Source organism: Larimichthys crocea, chromosome VII (assembly GCF_000972845.2).
Source record: "Larimichthys crocea isolate SSNF chromosome VII, L_crocea_2.0, whole genome shotgun sequence".
Classification (NCBI taxonomy): domain Eukaryota; kingdom Metazoa; phylum Chordata; class Actinopteri; family Sciaenidae; genus Larimichthys; species Larimichthys crocea.
Genome location: NC_040017.1, coordinates 8,355,834 through 8,373,296, shown reverse-complemented (window position 1 = coordinate 8,373,296; position 17,463 = coordinate 8,355,834). Strand labels below are relative to the sequence as shown.

The following is a 17,463-nucleotide window of genomic DNA, read 5'->3' as shown; positions in this document are numbered from 1 at the left end:
TATACAGTAGTGTACACATATGAATCACAAGTCAACTAAATTTGGCTGAATTACAAAAAGTGGTCAAATGAAGATCCGTTTGGGAGCCGAAAGAGTCGACTCCTCTTGGTGAGTCAAATGATCCGACTCCCTAAAAAGAGCCGAACTTCCCATCACTAGCTGGCGCTGTACTCTACTTAGGTGTACTGCGCATGCCCGCAGCAGCTGGCGGGTCACATGACGAAGGAAACCGAAACCAAAGATCACGTGCTTTCCAAAAAATCAAAGAGTAAACAAAGGACGGTTGAGAGCGAGAGTGTGATGTTGTTGTGTGCTTCCTTGTGAATTAATGAATGAGTGAATTAGTTATCGTACCTAATTACAGCGTGCCGAGAGCTTGTACGTGTGACATTAAATTAATACACCTGCGCTAATGTTTTGGTAAAACTCGTGTCTTCGTACAAATATCTAAAAATAAATCCGCTTTAACGGCCGAGAACGTTAACGAAGGCGCGTGTGTGTCCGTTGGGCTGCAGTGATCTATCTTGACCGTTGAAGTTGATCTTTGTTAAAAAGTTTGATAAATAGCAGCTCAGAGGACAAAAGGGGCTGATTAGGGAAGTCAACGTGAGACAGGTGGCGTTACATCGCACACAGGGTCAAATTTTAAGCTCAGGTGACGCAGGTGTCTAGTCTTTGTGTGTGTGTGAAGATGAGGCTGAGCGGTGTGCTAGTGTGTGTGCTCCTGCTTCTGGTTGAAGGGTCCTGGGGGGACACACCGGCCAACTGCACCTATGAGGAGCTGCTGGGGACATGGGTGTTCCAGGTGTCCAAAGGAGGACAGGACAAGACCATCGACTGCTCCACTCAAGGTAAAAACAGTATTAAGTGCTAACACAAACACAAAGGGACTGGGCACAGCTGATGGCAGTCAGGAAATCATGTGACTGGGCCTGAAGTTTTTTTTGGAGCCCAGACAGAGCAGGTGATTCACTGAGGACTTCCCCTCAGGCCAACTTATTTATTAATCTGGTTTGAATGTGCTTTTGTAACTCTTGTTGTTTTTAATTTTAAGTTGTGGCTCATACTCCCGTTGCTGACTTGATGTATTTAACTACTTTATGTAGTGCTGTGTCATGTCCTGTTCACTGTCTTTTAAACTCTGAGCATGACTAAGTGGTGTTAATATTTATGTATAATGATGTGCATGCCCCTTACAGAAACTCATGATTCTGAATCTGTGTCAACTTCAGTAGCAAAGTACAGTGAGCGAGTTGATGTTAATTTTTTGTATTTTAAAGATAAAAATGCACATTTTTAGAGTGGCTTTTTATTGCTACCTGTGCCATTTTCATGCTGTTCAATCATCTGTTAGGTGAATGGATTATGGAGGTTTCTGTCTCATAAAAGGAAGTTTTTCCTTGCCAAGTGCTTGCTTGTTGATCGAAATGCTGTAAATACTATAAAGTGTGTGGTTGCTCTATCAGGCCTGGGCAATCTGTCCCACAAAGGGCCGGTGTGGCTGCAGGTTTCCTTTCCAACCAAGCAGCAGCACACCAGACTTGACTCATTTAATCAGCTGATCTCAGTCTTCAGAGTTGATTGAGCAAACCGTGTGCACTTGGTTAGTTGGAACAAAAACCTGCAGCCACACTGGCCCTTTGTGGAACTAATTGAAATGGGGATTTTTTAACAATTTATAATGTTGTGCATTTGTATATTGTGGTGTTCTTCTTCAGCTACAGACAAGAGCACGGTGACTGTCAAACTAGAGAAACTGTCTGTAGCCACTGACGAGCTGGGGAACACCGGCTTCTTCACCCTCATCTACAACCAGGGCTTTGAAGTGGTCATCAATGGGTACAAATGGTTCGGCTTCTTCAAGGTAAAAAGAGACATTGACAGTTAATTCATTTTAAGCAAACTTTTCTGTGTTTTGCTTTGGTAATCCTGCAAAGGCCTGAAAGGTTTTCTGCACAGTCAACATGTTGCAAGCTAATTAATATCTCATTCTCATTATGAGGTAGCTGGTGTTATGCACTCTTCTTTAAATTAATCTAATCATGCTAAGCAGTAAGAACTTACTGGCTTATTGGAAATGACGTGGAAAGGAAGTTGTGCTATGGGTTAACCGTTCTCCAGGTTCTATTTTTAAAGCACTCTCTGACATTCAAGGCCTGGCTTCACTATCACTCAGTTTCCTCTCCCTTCGTCTCATTAGATGGTATCTGGGGGGAATGCATATCTTCATTTACATTAAGGCCAGGCTGAATTCTTGTTCAATATATAAAAGTAGCTGTATTCAAAGGTCAGTTCTCAGTCACTCACATGACACTGAGGAAGTGTCATAGACCGCTGTCTTTAAACCCACATTATGATTTATACTCTATTAGTTCAACTTCCTCATCGTCTGTGCTTGACTATTAACATTTGCTTAAAATTACATGACTGAGTCGTATATTGGTCGATGGGTCCTAATCTGATTCGTCTCTTTCAGTACTCTCAGGAGGGCTCTAAGGTGACCAGCTACTGTGACCAAACCCTGCCAGGATGGGTTCATGATGTCCTGGGAAACAACTGGGCCTGTTTTGTAGGGAAGAAAGTGACACCAGTACCGCCCCGAAAGGATTACAAACCAGTCCTCAACAGCAGGTACATCAATTATTGTCACTCAATACATCCCCCAAAATGCAAAAACTGTCACATGGGCAAAATGTTTGTCCCATGACAGACACGTTTTCCTCAGAAATCTGATGTCACAGCAGAACTGTTGCTGAACAGATTATTTGGTCAACTTCCTAAACCCAGTTTCAGGCAAAATAAAGTTGCTTCCTGGACTTGTTTTTTTCAGCTGGAGTTAAACCAAGCTATGATAAGTGTTAGAGATTCTCAGTGGATTCATGTTTGTCATTTTAACCATAAAACTATATCTGAGCTCTATTAAGGGTGCAAATATTGAATTTGAGGTCTGTCTGTTAAGGTAAAGTTTTGTACAACACATGTTATGCAAGCCATGGGGAGGATGCAGTAGCAAGCTGGGGTTGTGGGTCATCTCTTGGTTTCGACCTTTTTCTGCACACGATTCTTTGGTGGGCAGTGTCACTGTAGGTTTGCTTTATCTTAGTTTAGAGGACGATGGTTGGAGTTGTGCTTCTCTCTCTCCTGAGGAACTGTTTCTACGGTTTTAACTGTAATGGTCTTCATAACTCAAGAGAACAACTGATCCTGAAACTGCTGCTCTGTTTGACATCAGTATGAAGACTTAATCTCTATCGTCCAAGTGAAACTTAATAGCAGAAGATATAGTTTTTTGTCTGTCAAAGGCGTACATGTTAACCAACTAATATTGGTAACATACTGTAATTCAACTCAACAATTGCTTGCAGTGTCTCTTGTTTTGTGGCACAGATGGCATCCCTCCTAAAATATGAACTTCACATGTGACATAATTTACAGGCTGCTCCAGAAGCCATACAAACACAACATGGATTTCATTGACTCCATCAACTCGGTCCAGAAAATGTGGAAGGCTGTGGCCTACCCAGAGCATGAGATGTACACCCTGCAGGAGCTGCACTACAGAGCAGGAGGGCCCGCCTCCCGTATCCCCATGTGAGTATTTACTTACTTTTAACAGATGATACCACGCGTCCCATCCGGTGTCCTGGAGGGAGAAAAAACATAAATGCACATTAATTATTTGTGCTCCAAATTAATAACTAGTGCGCTCAACATTATATTGTAGTGATGACAATGTTTCCCCCCATGAATCCTGTTAGGCTCTGTATGAAACAGCATTTATACTCTGTACCAGTATTCCATCAACACCTAAACCAATTAATCTGAATGGCAAGATGGTTGTTTCTCTTGCCCACAAAGATTTTGTTTTCATTATTAAAAGTATATAATCAATAAGTAGTAGAAAATGCCTTTACAGCCTACATTTGGTGTGTGACAGGCTCTAATAATTCAGTTGTTATCCTTTTCACCACAAATCAGTCTGTGCAAAATGAATGCACACTTCCCAAAAACAGAAGTAGATCTGCTTGACTCGCAGGTTAAAGTTATACTTGAGCTAATGTATCCATTTTACTCAATGGAATTACATGCATTTTATTTGTATACTGTTTTCTGAATCTGTTTTGACTTTGAATGCCCTTGTGATACAAATGTGATTCTTTATTTTTACACAGACGTGTTCGCCCTATGCCTATAAAAGCTGAGGTAGCCAAGATGGCGGCAGGTCTGCCTGAGCACTGGGATTGGAGAAACGTTAATGGAGTGAACTTCCTCAGCCCTGTGCGAAACCAAGGTGACTATTATATTTTTATTAAATCCCATTGAGTTCTAACATGCAAATGTGGTGTGTTAACATTGCAAAATTTTACTTTATGGAGAGAACTGAACTCTACATTTAATTTAAATACAAAGATGCAAACAATATAAGTCTTAAAAAATTTTTTCCAGGATCAGAGGCAGACAAACCTTTTACACTTGAGCAGCTGTCTGTAAGGGAAGACACTGAACAGCAGCTTGCCAGCTACATTGCTTCCTCCTTGGCAGACTGGGTCTGCTCTCTGCTCTCCTCCTGTGTTTCTGTACAGCCTAGTGTGTGAGTGGAGAGATTATGCGTGCTGAGTAGTTTGAGTGTCTGAGAGGGCCTCTGTAGGACTGGGCTTAAGGATGTGGAGAGGTCTGGAGTGTTACAATAGAAGCCCTCTAAGCTACTGTACAGTGCTGTTTGTACTAGTCTAGTGGATGTTTTTCTAGGTTTGGTTTCTGTTCACAGGATTGTTCTGGCTTGAGGATAAACTGGTCTGGCTGATCTCATGTAGGGACATTGTTTCTTAACATCACATGCAACCTAGCATTAAGGGAAGTTGCATGTGTAACTGGTGTTGCAAACGAAAGCTTCATCAGTCCTGTGAAAGAGCCCATATGTCTGCCTTTAGTGGTTGGACATGACTCTGTAGAAGCTTCCATGTTAAGTTGCTATCTGTGTCTATGGAGTGAGACAGCCCTATCCAGTTACCATAGGAATGGTGCCTGCTTTCCTAGACTCAAGCATACAACTGCTCTGTATCTAAAGGAGTGAAGTCAGTGTCCCCATAAAAACCTAAGATTTAACATTATCCCTACAGTGACCTCAAGACGCATGCTTGGCCCTGTGCAACCCCATATGTGGCATGCTAGAATAGAAAATTCCCTCCCAGACATGATAAACATTTGTCCTCACATTGTTTCCTCCAGGAACTGATTACATCACATTATTTTTAAAATAGGACCACAAGTTTCCTACTAGCATCTTTAATTTAAATTACTGCCTGTTACACTTTATTAGTCTTAAGAGGCCTAAGGTCTTGGGCCCAAATAAAAACTCTTGTGTCACCCTGACTTGAATCATTACTACAATTAAACCACCCTGCACATCCCTGCAGCCTCTGGTCTCCGACCTAATTTGTTTCTGCCAAGCATTTTATTAAGAACCTGGAGTCTCACGCTGGATGGCAACCGGCGGCTTTAATCAGTGCATCTGTCTCTATACCGAACTCCATTGTTGTACATTACAACTAATGCAGATTAATATACTGGAGCATGAACCTTAGAAACTTTAGTACTGGGTGATATAAGATATTCCTGAACAAATTTCAATCAGGTTGTGCAGGTGTACCTTTCAGCCTTATTAGTTGTGTTGACACATCACATTGAAATCTGCTCCCATGTTTTGCACATAACACAGAAGTACCTCTTAATCTAATGCTTTCAGCTATAACACTAGCAACAATTACAGCCTCTGATTTGACTGGAGTCAACTCAGGACGGTCAACAAAAACTACATAAACCCGGAGCGTCACAGATGGAGAATTGCTGTGTTGCACAGCAGAATTATTTTAAACTAAATCTCTGTTCTGTTTCAGCATCTTGTGGTAGCTGCTACTCTTTTGCCACCATGGGTATGCTGGAAGCTCGTGTTCGAATCCTTACAAACAACAGCGAAACTCCCATCCTCAGCCCCCAACAAGTGGTCTCCTGTTCTCAATATTCTCAAGGTAAACTAAACTTCAAAGCTATTTGTAATTAATTAAAATTATCGAGTAACTGTAAATTAATTCATTTAGCATCCGCAGTAATCATGGAAAAGCATACTGCTGTATGTAGCTATGTATATAGCCGCCCTCCTCCTTAATCAGAACAAGGGGCGCAGTGTTAAGTCTAACTGCCTCCTAGAAAGTTTCATAACTGCCCTTATTCGTGCATTTTCACCAAGTTGAACAAAAGATAACATTAATCTTTCTTTTTTTAAAGGTTGTGATGGTGGGTTCCCATACCTGATTGGGAAGTATGCACAGGATTTTGGCATTGTGGATGAGTCATGCTTTCCATATGTTGGAAAGGACTCCCCATGTGGCGTTCCTCAAAACTGCAGACACATTTACACGGCAGATTACTACTACATAGGTGGATTTTATGGCGGCTGCAGTGAGATGGCTATGATGATGGATCTGGTCAAGAATGGACCCATGGGAGTGGCCTTGGAGGTACTACAACGGCTCACTGTCTCCTAATCGCTATTCCTGTACATACATGTGTTCCCTAACAATTTTTCTCAGTACAACTAAAGAGTTAATGTTGTCAGAAATTAATATTTAATCCTCCCCTTGCTTTAGACCATACTCTGCTGCCATGTCATTGAATAAATGATTCATAAAATGAATCTTCTATGAAATGCATTCTTTACATTCTCCTTTACAACTTCACATTAGAAGTGAATTGTCCACATCTTTCCACAGGTCTACCCTGACTTCATGCACTACAAGGAGGGCATCTACCACCACACTGGCCTCGGAGACTCCTACAACCCCTTCGAGCTGACCAATCACGCTGTGCTGTTGGTGGGGTATGGCCGATGCCACATGACTGGAGAGAAGTACTGGATTGTCAAGAACAGCTGGGGCGCCAACTGGGGTGAGGACGGCTTCTTCCGAATCCGCCGGGGAAGTGACGAGTGTGCCATTGAGAGCATCGCAGTTGCAGCCAAACCCATCCCCAAACTGTAGAAGTACTAGAGGAGGAGGTGGTATCTTGATGATGAGCCCCAGTGCAACTTTAATTTCTTCTTTGTGTAGCTTAGCCGAAGTCTGTCATTTTTCAGGTGAAATCATGTCACATCAGTAGCATTTGTCTGTCTTCTTTGAGTTGAACATTGATATTGTTCCGGAAAGAAAGGGAATAACATGTAACAAGGGTGAGACCCAGCTGACAAGTACTCTGTGAATGGGTTTATCTGGCTGCTATCATCCTGCATTAGTTAAAAGCATAAATGGGGACACAAATGTCAGCCTGCCCACCATGTTGTATTATCAATGTTTAATTAGCTGCCTACAAATGATTTCATTGAAGCTGTAGCTGCCGACATGAAAAACTTTGAATCAAAGTGGATGAGTACATACTGTGACAAATCATTGTTAGTAACTTCTAATTGTAACATTTAAAGGGAACTGACATCTGATGACATCAGTGTTTGTATTTGCTAGTCAGGTGCACGATCCATGATCCTTTCTCTCAGGGAAACACAGCGGAGAACTCTAATTATCTTGTGTCCTCGTATCAAATAAAAACCACCACTGCCATGTTTCCCTGTGGCGCCTTTAAAGGGATTCCTTGATTTAATAAATGGATTGATCTTTGTGCCTTTTTAAACATTCTGCTTTAAGTTCAGTGTTTATATTTTGTGAGATTTGCACTTTTTTTTTTTTTTCAAACTTTTGATGAATAAAGGCTTTTTCAAAATTGCTTCATGTTTTTGTTTTGTCTTCCACACAATCAGTCTTCCTAGGAAAACCTATAAACAAAATGCATGAAAATAGATTACAACAACTTACTGATGGAGGAATGATGTCAAGAAAAATGGTTCTTACTGGCTCAGTATACTATATAATTCAAATCTCTCTATCTCAACCAGCTTATGTTAAAAAACAAAACAATACAATGGCAGACTTTTATTTTGGTGTCAGTTTTACTTTACAAAATAAAGTAAATCTTAGTAGCTACTTCTTCCACCACTGTTGACTTAAGCTACTTAATAATCAAACTTAATCTTGGAGGTTTTAAATGCATACAGGCACACCGGCACTCCCAGGCAGCTTCCCTGCGTGAGTCACAAGGTCCAGACGTCTGTGCTCCACTTCCCTCTGTGGGCCAGGGCGGACCTCACCTCCCCTTCGCCCTCATTCCTAACTCCCTTGACTTTTTCTCTGCGCTGTCCTGTGCTTCTCCTCCTTTCATCCTCCGGTTCTCTCCATTTACGGTGGATTCATGCTCAGCTCTCGCCCTCCTCGGTCGCCATGCAGAACAACCACCAAAAGGAGCATCTCTATAAGATTCTTGTGATAGGGGACCTCGGTGTCGGCAAGACCAGCATCATCAAGCGGTATGTCCATCACAACTTCAGCCCCAACTACCGAGCCACCATCGGGGTGGACTTCGCACTTAAAGTCCTCAACTGGGACCAGGAGACGGTGCGCCTGCAGCTGTGGGACATTGCAGGTACAGAGCAACTTTGACACGAACAAGCAGATCTACAGGAAATATGGGAAAACAGTTTGACACCAGGCTTTAGTATTTAAAAGAATATTAGAAAAAAAGCATTTATTATTAGACAAAAAATATGGAAATGAGTTTATTGATTAAAAATATGACAAAAAATAGATTTTTGTTTTTTAAACTGAAAATAGAAAAGGCTTTGGTAGACAATGAAATTAATGCACACAAAAGTCTTTCAAGTCAAATTATATTAAGGCTGCATTTGTACGTTTATTAATTTTAGTGGCAAGTCAGTCCTGAGGGAAATTATGTTTTTTTTCTTTTTGAAATCACATGATTGAATCTGCCTTCACAGTCAAACAATGAGTTGGTTATTATAAAAATCAATTTTCACGTCCTGAATGGATGTCATTTTAGGCGAAAGACAACTCTTTATAAATAATAAATGTAACATTTTAGAGGTTGGCCCGGAGTTTCAAGGCCCTGTTCAAAGTGTATTATAGAGCTACAGAAAGTTTGAGATAAAGTCATGATCACAGTTACTTTTCAACCATTTTCATAGAGGGGTGATTTTGAGAGTTATCCAGCGTTAACATTCCTCATGCATCGGCATCACCCACTTTAAATCACTTGGCAACGCATTTCTGCAATTACATGTTTTTCTTTCGTCACATTCACGAGGAGCACAGGCACAAATCCAGAGAAGTCATGAGAAAGGTTTTCTCCTGGGTGCCATGATCACGAGTTCTGAATATTATGTTTCTTTATTGATATTAACTTAAACACATTCTTGTGACCTTTCACCTTTCACAGACAGAAGCTGCTGAACTCAGTAGGACAGAATAATGGTGACATCATTATCATTTAAAAAGCTAATTAATTAAATTCAATTTATGCTACTATTAAGACATAAGATAAACTTAACTTTTCATGTCAAATGACTTTATGCAAGAGCATTACGACACCACATGATGTAACAGAAAACAACCATGGGAACCTTCAGCCATTCTGATTATTTATGGTCATCTGGAACCACTTTATCACACATTTAGAGACAAACAGCTGACCACAAATTTTATGAATATTAAGTCATTATTATGGTTGAATCATTTTCTAAATAAGTAATTCAACTGCACATAAATTTATTCATATATAAATCTATTTATTTAATACACTGTATAACAAACAGCCCTCCTGGCCACTGTTCCTCACCTGTATGATATTCTGTATTTATATTTTTATTTTTTTAAATATTTTAAACTGTTTGTATGTTGTCTGCATTCATTGAAGTTAGGATTTGATTTTACTTGCTCAGTTCTGTGAAACAGTTTCGGGTTTGAGATAATTAAAATGAGAAACATCTTTTCCTAATCTAATATAGACATCAGAAATAAGAAAAAAGGCCTTTGACTGTGGTGCTGTTTGGTAGCATAACAAACCTAAAGGCTACAGCAGTCTCATCTCACATGAGTGTCGGCTGAGGTTTAGAAGAATCCTCTGCCCTGCTGCTCTCTCCCCTCCTGTGCGCCCTCTCCAAGTGCAAGCAGTCATGTGTCTCGAACTCATGTGAGTGAGATTTGAGGCCTGAGCTCTTGTGTACAGAAAGCTTTTATTGTGAACTAAAGATGAGTGTCTCCCTCAGAGAAAACCGCTACAGGTCTGTACTGTATGGGTTCCCTGCATTTGCCCTTTATGAAATTTTTGCAAACCTTTGTTCTGCAAAGTTAAGGATCATATAGGTTCTTTATTTAGTCTAGATCATAGACAGAACACAAATAAACATGCGGGTTATAAAGAAAATATGTAGATTACATGCCCTTAAATGATAATGCTTGCATCTGCCATTTATAAGTTACATTCAAAAAGATCTTCCAGCACTGCTGTGGGTTTGTTTGGGGATTTGTTGCTGAACTAAAATTTCTCATGCCACAGTTGTAATTAATCACTTGCTGTTTCGGTACATTTCCCAAGACAAATAATAACTTCAACCCTTCTATTTCTGGCCACCATATTTTTATGTCCTGGGCTGACAGGCTGACAGGGTGAGCTGCACAGACATATAGCATGAAGATGTGAGTGAAGCTGGTTTAAGACTTATTGAAGGGGGTTTATATGCTGTTTGTTCTCTTGAAATCTTATAGATGTATGTTGAGCAGAAGAATTTCAGATGCTTTGGGCCTCTGCTCTACCTAATCTCAACCAAATATATTGCCACATTTTAACCATACTACTGAAGCCATTGGCCCTTCTTACATTACCCTAAAATGCCCTGAATACCTGCTTTCTCAATCAACTTCTAACTAAGTAAGTTTTAGTTCTGAGTTGGGAGAGAGTCGGTTTCAGAAAGATGATATCAAGATGTGATAATCACTGTTTATTGTCATGATTTTGACCCAGCCAGTCTCACTTGCTCACCCTCATCACGCACCTGTTTGTCATTGCCCTCTTTACTCCCTATATACCGGTCCTTGACCACTAGATCTGTGTCTAAGTACCATGACCCTTAGCTTTGCCTAGTTCTTTGAACTTTGTTTGCCTGCCTGGATTTTGAATCCTTGATCTAATCAAAATCCAACCACACAGTCCTGTTGAAACAGATTAGTTTAGTGCTTTCAAATATTAAATCCATAATGAATAATACCTAAGAGAAGTCTGTTCATGTAAATTATTGCTTGTCTAGTCATAAATATTTCATGATATATAGATAAATATTTCAGTTTTGAAACCGAGTAAAACAATACTACAATACTTTCTGCCCTTCTGATACTGTATGTCCTTGAACAAGACTACTCCTCCCAGCTGTTCTGCAGCTGACCCCATGCTCTGATCCACCTGTACAGAAAATGTCCCCATGGACCTCAACACTCCTCCAGTAGCTCCTGTCCTCTTCACCTGCTCCAAACTGCTTTTAGAAAGATCAATTGAGGTTTTTTTTGGTTTGGTTCACAGTGTAAAAAATGTCTTGCCCACAAGCTGATTGTGAGGCTTGGTGCTCTGGCAGAAGTTATTAGTGGGAAAATCAGTGTGGATACAACATTCCAACAAGAGCTTATCAAATTAATTTCACCCTCAGGAATTTTTACGGGCAAGTTCACAGGCAGACACGTACACCGAAGACACCTCCTCCCATCCTGCCTCTATCCATGTCTACATCTTATCTCTCACAAAGTAAAATCATGCATGTAATTGTGTGTGTGTGTGTGTGCGTGTATTTGACAGAATGGATGAAGAAGTATGTTGGGAATGTTTACGTGGTAGCAAATATGATACAGGAGTGTGATAAAATGAGTAAATCGAATCACTCAAATTCAAGCCTGTGTGTCTGTTTGCTGCTGAAGCGACACCGCATCGCATCCACATTTTCTGTGGCGGCATGTGGCTGATCTGCTTGTAAAGGGCTTCAAAATGGAAAGATGAATTTCTCTATGTGCATCAATAAATGTATAAGTTTGTACACTTGAATGACTAAATCATTTTTTCCCTGCATGTATCCATCTGTGTCCTTGTCCATGTGTGCCTTCTAGGTCAAGAGAGATTTGGCAACATGACCCGTGTGTACTACCGCGAGGCCATGGGCGCCTTCATTGTGTTTGACGTCACAAGGCCCGCCTCCTTTGAGGCTGTCACCAAATGGAAGGAGGACTTGGATTCCAAACTGACACTTGCCAATGGGAAACATGTAGCCACTGTGCTTTTGGCTAATAAATGTGACCAGGGCCGGGATGTATTGACCAATAATGGAATAAAGATGGAGCAGTTCTGCCAGGAGAATGGCTTTGTGGGATGGTATGAGACATCTGCCAAGGTGAGAAAGATGGGACATGCACACACTACAAAGCAGTACCATAGCTAGCAGGATGGTGCTATGAATACAAAGAGTAGCCTTTAACAGGAGCTTTGTCTTTCCCGTTCAATTGTCCTTGAGAAGCAGCTGACTCCCGACTAGCTCGACTGTGTCAGACCCAGCACTTGATGACCCTGTGGAGGTGCCACCACAGAGGCATTCATAAAGTGAGGAAGTTCTTAAAACATGCTGAGTTTAACAGACTTCCAGTCTAGTCAGTGTTCACATATGAATAAAGGCTCAGTCAATAAGCGCTGCTGCTTTTTTTTGCAAAGCTGAGTCTCATGGCAGACATTCCTACTGTGGTGTTTCAGGTCAGCTGCACTTGCATCAGGTGCTCCATCATCCGGACAGGATGCGTAAAGGCTGGAAACAGAGAAATGAATAGCCTTGTGTTATCCAAAGGTTGAAAAAAAATTGGTATGTGATGCAGGTGCAGCCATGTCATGTGGATCAGTACACTGACTAAACTAACAGGAGATACGTTCAAACAAATGTCACTTAGAAATGGTATATACTTTTGCCTGGTCTAAAAAGGCATCTTCAATTATTTCAGATTTCATAAGTATATGTTACTATGTATTTATGTATGTATGTCCAGTGTATAGGATTTAGGAGCCTCTAGTGGTAACGTTGCAACCTTCCAAGTGTGTAGAAGAAGCTACAGTGATGGCAAAAGTAGTGAAAGGTCATGTCTGTTCTGGACTACTGTAGAAACATGGTGGTATAACATGGCAGACTCCGTAGAAGATGACCTGATTCCTCTGTAGATATAAAGGGCTCATTCTTGTACACTAATGAAAAGATACTTATGAATATTATACTCCACACTGAATCTTACACACCGGACCTTTAAAGGATCGGTGTCACATTTGGCGGTGTAGTTGTGGATAGCAACCTCCTCCACTCACCCTCCTGTTCTAAGTGTGAAGAAGAAATTACAGAGGCTCTGAGAGTTCAAGTAACTAAAGTAGAGTTTATTAAAGATTCATTCCAACATTCATTGGAAAGAATTGAAAGAATGTGGTGAGTGGATTCTGACAGTGAGACGAGTTGAGGATTCACCCACCTACACACTGACACACCGAGACACACTGAGACAACAACACAAGCCCTGATTATAGCAGCTAGTGTGGAGCAGGAATGTCACAGCTGGATGGTAAGAGAAAAAAAAACAGACTAGGACGTGCACATACGCATGTGTCTGCTTTCATGAAAAACAGCCTAAATGATTCTCAACAGCAAGTGTGCAGCCATTTTACAGCGAGAGTCATCGTATTGGTAACCGTAAATATAAAGACACCATGAATATTATGTGAGTGTCGTTCATATAAGTCGTATATAAGTATACAGTTTCCTTGTGAGCTTAATGTCTACTGTCTGCAGTATATCACGGTTATAGCTGACATGCTGCCAAATAAACAGGCAGAAGAATGATTTTAAACTTTCATCTTATAGCACTGGACACGCTCTGCATACACAAGGATGCACAGGGTAAAGGAGTGAAGCTGGCAGAGACTAGCGAAGGTGTTTTTTGTTGTGTTTTATGTTGATCTGAACAAATCTTTTGCCGCACAGTATGACAGATCACGACATGGCACACAGAGGAGTTTGTGTGTGTATGCGTGTGTGGAAGAGGCGTTGAGGGCTCTGCAGACGTCGTCGTCATGTCACATCCTACTGAGCACACTGTTGGATCTAATGAATATTCAGTATTTCTACAGCTGCTGCATCACGCTTCACATATTAAGGAAGTGTGTGCATGTGTGTGCCTCTCATCAATGTTATCCCCATGTGAACCTTGCTTTAGCACCCAGGGCCATTTCTCTAGTTTACTCAGCTTTCAGCTCTGGTTCAGTTCCCTCTAAATCCTTTGTGTGGGTGCTGTCGAGAATTGCATTTCTCTTCTTTGTTGGGTAGAATAGGTTTGTGAATAATGCAAGACAAGTTTCCCAGGATCAGCTCTGAGCCCCAGATTGTTGGCTGCAATAATTTCATAAATGGGCATCATTGTCTCTTGCATGTCATCCTCCTGAATCCTGTCTATATCTAATTAAGGCAACATTTCCACCAAAATAACCATTTTGATTATGACCCAATGAAACGTAACAAACATGAAAAATGACATTTACAGAAAAATCGAGTCAACAAAAAACAAGTGTAGCCAAAAGGTCTTTGTAAAATTGTTCCTAATTCAAATCTTACACATGAAAAGAATATTTTACAATGAACAGCACTTTATTTCTGTCTTACTCCCACAAATAATATTCTCTTGTTAGTGTTGTTTATTAAAAACATTGTTGATTCAGCTTTCATTCTCTCCTGTTAACGTCAAATCAAAGCCACTCAGTTGTCACAGGAAACACACTCTTTCCTATTATTCATTACCTAAGGCATTATTTTCTATCGTGAGTGTCATAGATTGAACATATTAGTGTTTTCATTTGACCGTGGTCTTTTTTGCTACCGTGACAGTATTATGAAAACAAAGTTATCAAAAACGAGGAGGCATTTAGTTTCTAGTCTGTAAAGCGCTGAGATTTAATCTGGGAAGCACAAGTGTTTAAAGTAGTGATGAGGTTGTATGTGTTCACATCATGGCTGCTGACTTTGTATAGTAGTTAAAAATAAAGCGCTACATAAAAAATGTTTGTATCAATCGATTAATTTTTATCTCTTCCCCTCTCCACCTTTCTTCCTCTTAACTCTCTCTTTGTTCCTTCACCTTTTCCTCTCTTTTTCAGGAAAACATCAACATCGATGAAGCAGCTAACTGCCTGGTGAAGCACATCATTGCCAGCGAGAACGACATGCTCCAATCAGAAGTCCCAGATACCATCACCCCCCAGTTAGAGAAGGATAAAGGCGGGACATGCTCGTCCTGCTTCAGATCCCAGTAACAGCTCCTGACAGTTGGATGTCCTTTTTGTATCTCATTACAACACAAAGTCGAGTTTGTCTGTGAGCAGGAGGCGGAGAGAGAACAACATTGGCTGTCTCTTAAGAAGCATGCATGGGTGCCAACTCTTTTCCTGTCTGGTAGCTCGGGTGGGAGAGGCGGGGAGTGGCGGTGGGTGAGAAGGGTGACATTTGTCTCAAGAAATGGACGGATTGAAACAGAGACAGAAAGAGAGAAAGATGCAGCTGTGTGCACTTGTCAAAGGCAAGGTCACCCTCTGGGCGACTTGACACTGGCACTTTGGTTACCATGGCGACACAGTTAATGAACACATGCACAGGAAGATTACAGCAAATCACAGTATATCTCTTGGTACCTTCATCTCCTCTTCTCTTTCTTGAGTGTGTCTCCTCATACCTCACTGACAGCATTTTAAGTTTTTCACGCATCATTCTGAGCTGATAAGCAAGCAAAAAGAACATTTATATCTCGTAATTGAATGGTTTTATACAAAATTTATATTCCACTGTTTAATATTTGTAATATTTGTAATTATGGGATAAATGCATATATACAAAAATGTACATATTATATCTAGTATAACGAAAAGGATTATAGAACTAAGGATGTATCCAGTTTTCAGCATGTTGGGATGAATAAACCATAGCTTTACTGACCTATGCCTGGATGTGTGTGTGTGTGTGTGTGTGTGTGTGTGTGTGTGTGTGTGTGTGTGTGTGTGTGTGTGTGTGTGTGTTTTAAATGTTCTGCACACCTAAGTTGTGTTTTCAATTACTCTGACTGATTAAATCTCTATTCATACATATTGAGTTTTGGTGGAGTTTTGCTGAGAATTATGTGATGCCACCAAACTCTATTAACGTAACTAGTAACAATGATGAAGGTATGAATAGTCACAATCTAACAGGTGCACAAATAACAGGAGAGTGAGGGATACCCACACACTGGGTAAATACCTGTGTAAATCCCCTTTAACTAGTAATTTTGACATGTTACAATATATATTTTTCCCCTTTAACTAGTAATTTTGACATGTTACAATATATATTTTCACATGTATAATTTTTAATTAAACTAGTCAGCAAAGATTTACAGGCATATTTAATCATAGATTATCAGTAGTTCCTATTACAAATATAATTTTCACTGAATACAATTGTATTACAGATGTTTTTATATTTTTCATATCTCCAGTTAGTGCCCTTTTGGTTGATTGACATAACATGCTTGATTGGCGTTTTCCTGGTTAAAGCACTAACAAGCTTTTTTTTTTTGTTAGAAAGAAGAAAAATATCACAAACAGCAGAATGTGTGAATTTATTTCAGCCTTGTTATCAACCAATTTTTTTCTTTAAAAAAAAAAATGTGCTCAAAGCTGCATCATCATTGCTGGATCTACATGAAAAAATAATAGTGGAAGGCTGTTCCTAAAAGCAGATGGCATTATATCAATTTAAATTCACAGATTTAGTCAAAGCATAACAAACTGATGCAATTTCAACATCTTATGGCAACAAACCACATAATTTAATTCCTGTGTTACGTATATCTCGTTTGAAACATTTCAGGCTTGTGGGCAAACATTCATTCCTCTCAGAAGAGCGTTATTTCCTTCTGCTGTATGTGTTTGTTACCGGTCACTCCCACTAATATGCTGAAAATCCAATTTCTCAGAGAAAAAGTTCAGATCCCAGCATAATACTTTGTTTTGTTTGTTGTTGGAGTTTTTTATCCACAGTAACCCGCCTCTGACCTGCCATGTGACAGCAGCCAACATACTTACCTTCATAGCACTGTGGGGTGTTTTTGTAGACTTCTGCATCTGAAAATACACTTTTGTAGGTCATGACATACTGTACCTAAAATTTGTTGATATCGACCATTTCTTTGAAACCAAAAGTAGCTTCTAGTTGGGGAGAGAGTGAAGAACACTGCCACGCTTTTTCCTATGGTTACAGTCGTGAACATAAACCATTAATTAGCTATTTGCAAAGACCCCAAATTATATTTACCAACAGATTTAACTGAGTTAGTTCTACATATAGTGTACCAACATTACTGTGCTGTTATCAGTCCTCTCCTCTCTCCCACCTCGGACAGACACTGTCTAATTATTTCCGTCTAAAGATAACATTTTGTGTCTTGTTTAACACTGTGGTTTCCTTTCATCCCAGGG

The 17,463-nt window shown here is 40.2% G+C and overlaps 2 protein-coding genes across 2 annotated transcripts; both read left to right on the top strand.

The window, feature by feature from the left end:
• Positions 1–565: 565 nt before the first annotated feature.
• On the top strand, positions 566–7,633 carry ctsc (cathepsin C). The gene is made up of 8 exons (XM_027280630.1): positions 566–851; positions 1,719–1,864; positions 2,477–2,631; positions 3,436–3,591; positions 4,173–4,291; positions 5,898–6,029; positions 6,286–6,518; positions 6,771–7,633. The coding sequence occupies exons 1-8, from the start codon at positions 692–694 to the stop codon at positions 7,035–7,037; spliced, it is 1,368 nt and encodes a 455-aa protein (XP_027136431.1). The 5' UTR covers positions 566–691; the 3' UTR covers positions 7,038–7,633.
• Positions 7,634–8,003: 370 nt separating this feature from the next.
• Positions 8,004–16,102, top strand: rab38a (RAB38a, member RAS oncogene family). The gene is made up of 3 exons (XM_010732274.3): positions 8,004–8,526; positions 12,048–12,328; positions 15,112–16,102. The coding sequence occupies exons 1-3, from the start codon at positions 8,325–8,327 to the stop codon at positions 15,265–15,267; spliced, it is 639 nt and encodes a 212-aa protein (XP_010730576.1). The 5' UTR covers positions 8,004–8,324; the 3' UTR covers positions 15,268–16,102.
• The last annotated feature ends 1,361 nt before the right edge of the window (positions 16,103–17,463 follow it).

Excerpts from the sequence above, each read along its gene's own strand:
- rab38a (XM_010732274.3), top strand. The coding sequence starts at position 8,325 with ATGCAGAACAACCACCAAAAGGAGCATCTCTATAAGATTCTTGTGATA. Across the intron at positions 8,527-12,047 it reads GCAGCTGTGGGACATTGCAG|GTCAAGAGAGATTTGGCAAC; the intron begins GTACAGAGCAAC and ends TGTGCCTTCTAG. Across the intron at positions 12,329-15,111 it reads GGTATGAGACATCTGCCAAG|GAAAACATCAACATCGATGA; the intron begins GTGAGAAAGATG and ends TCTCTTTTTCAG.
- ctsc (XM_027280630.1), top strand. The coding sequence starts at position 692 with ATGAGGCTGAGCGGTGTGCTAGTGTGTGTGCTCCTGCTTCTGGTTGAA. Across the intron at positions 852-1,718 it reads CATCGACTGCTCCACTCAAG|CTACAGACAAGAGCACGGTG; the intron begins GTAAAAACAGTA and ends GTTCTTCTTCAG. Across the intron at positions 6,030-6,285 it reads CTGTTCTCAATATTCTCAAG|GTTGTGATGGTGGGTTCCCA; the intron begins GTAAACTAAACT and ends CTTTTTTTAAAG.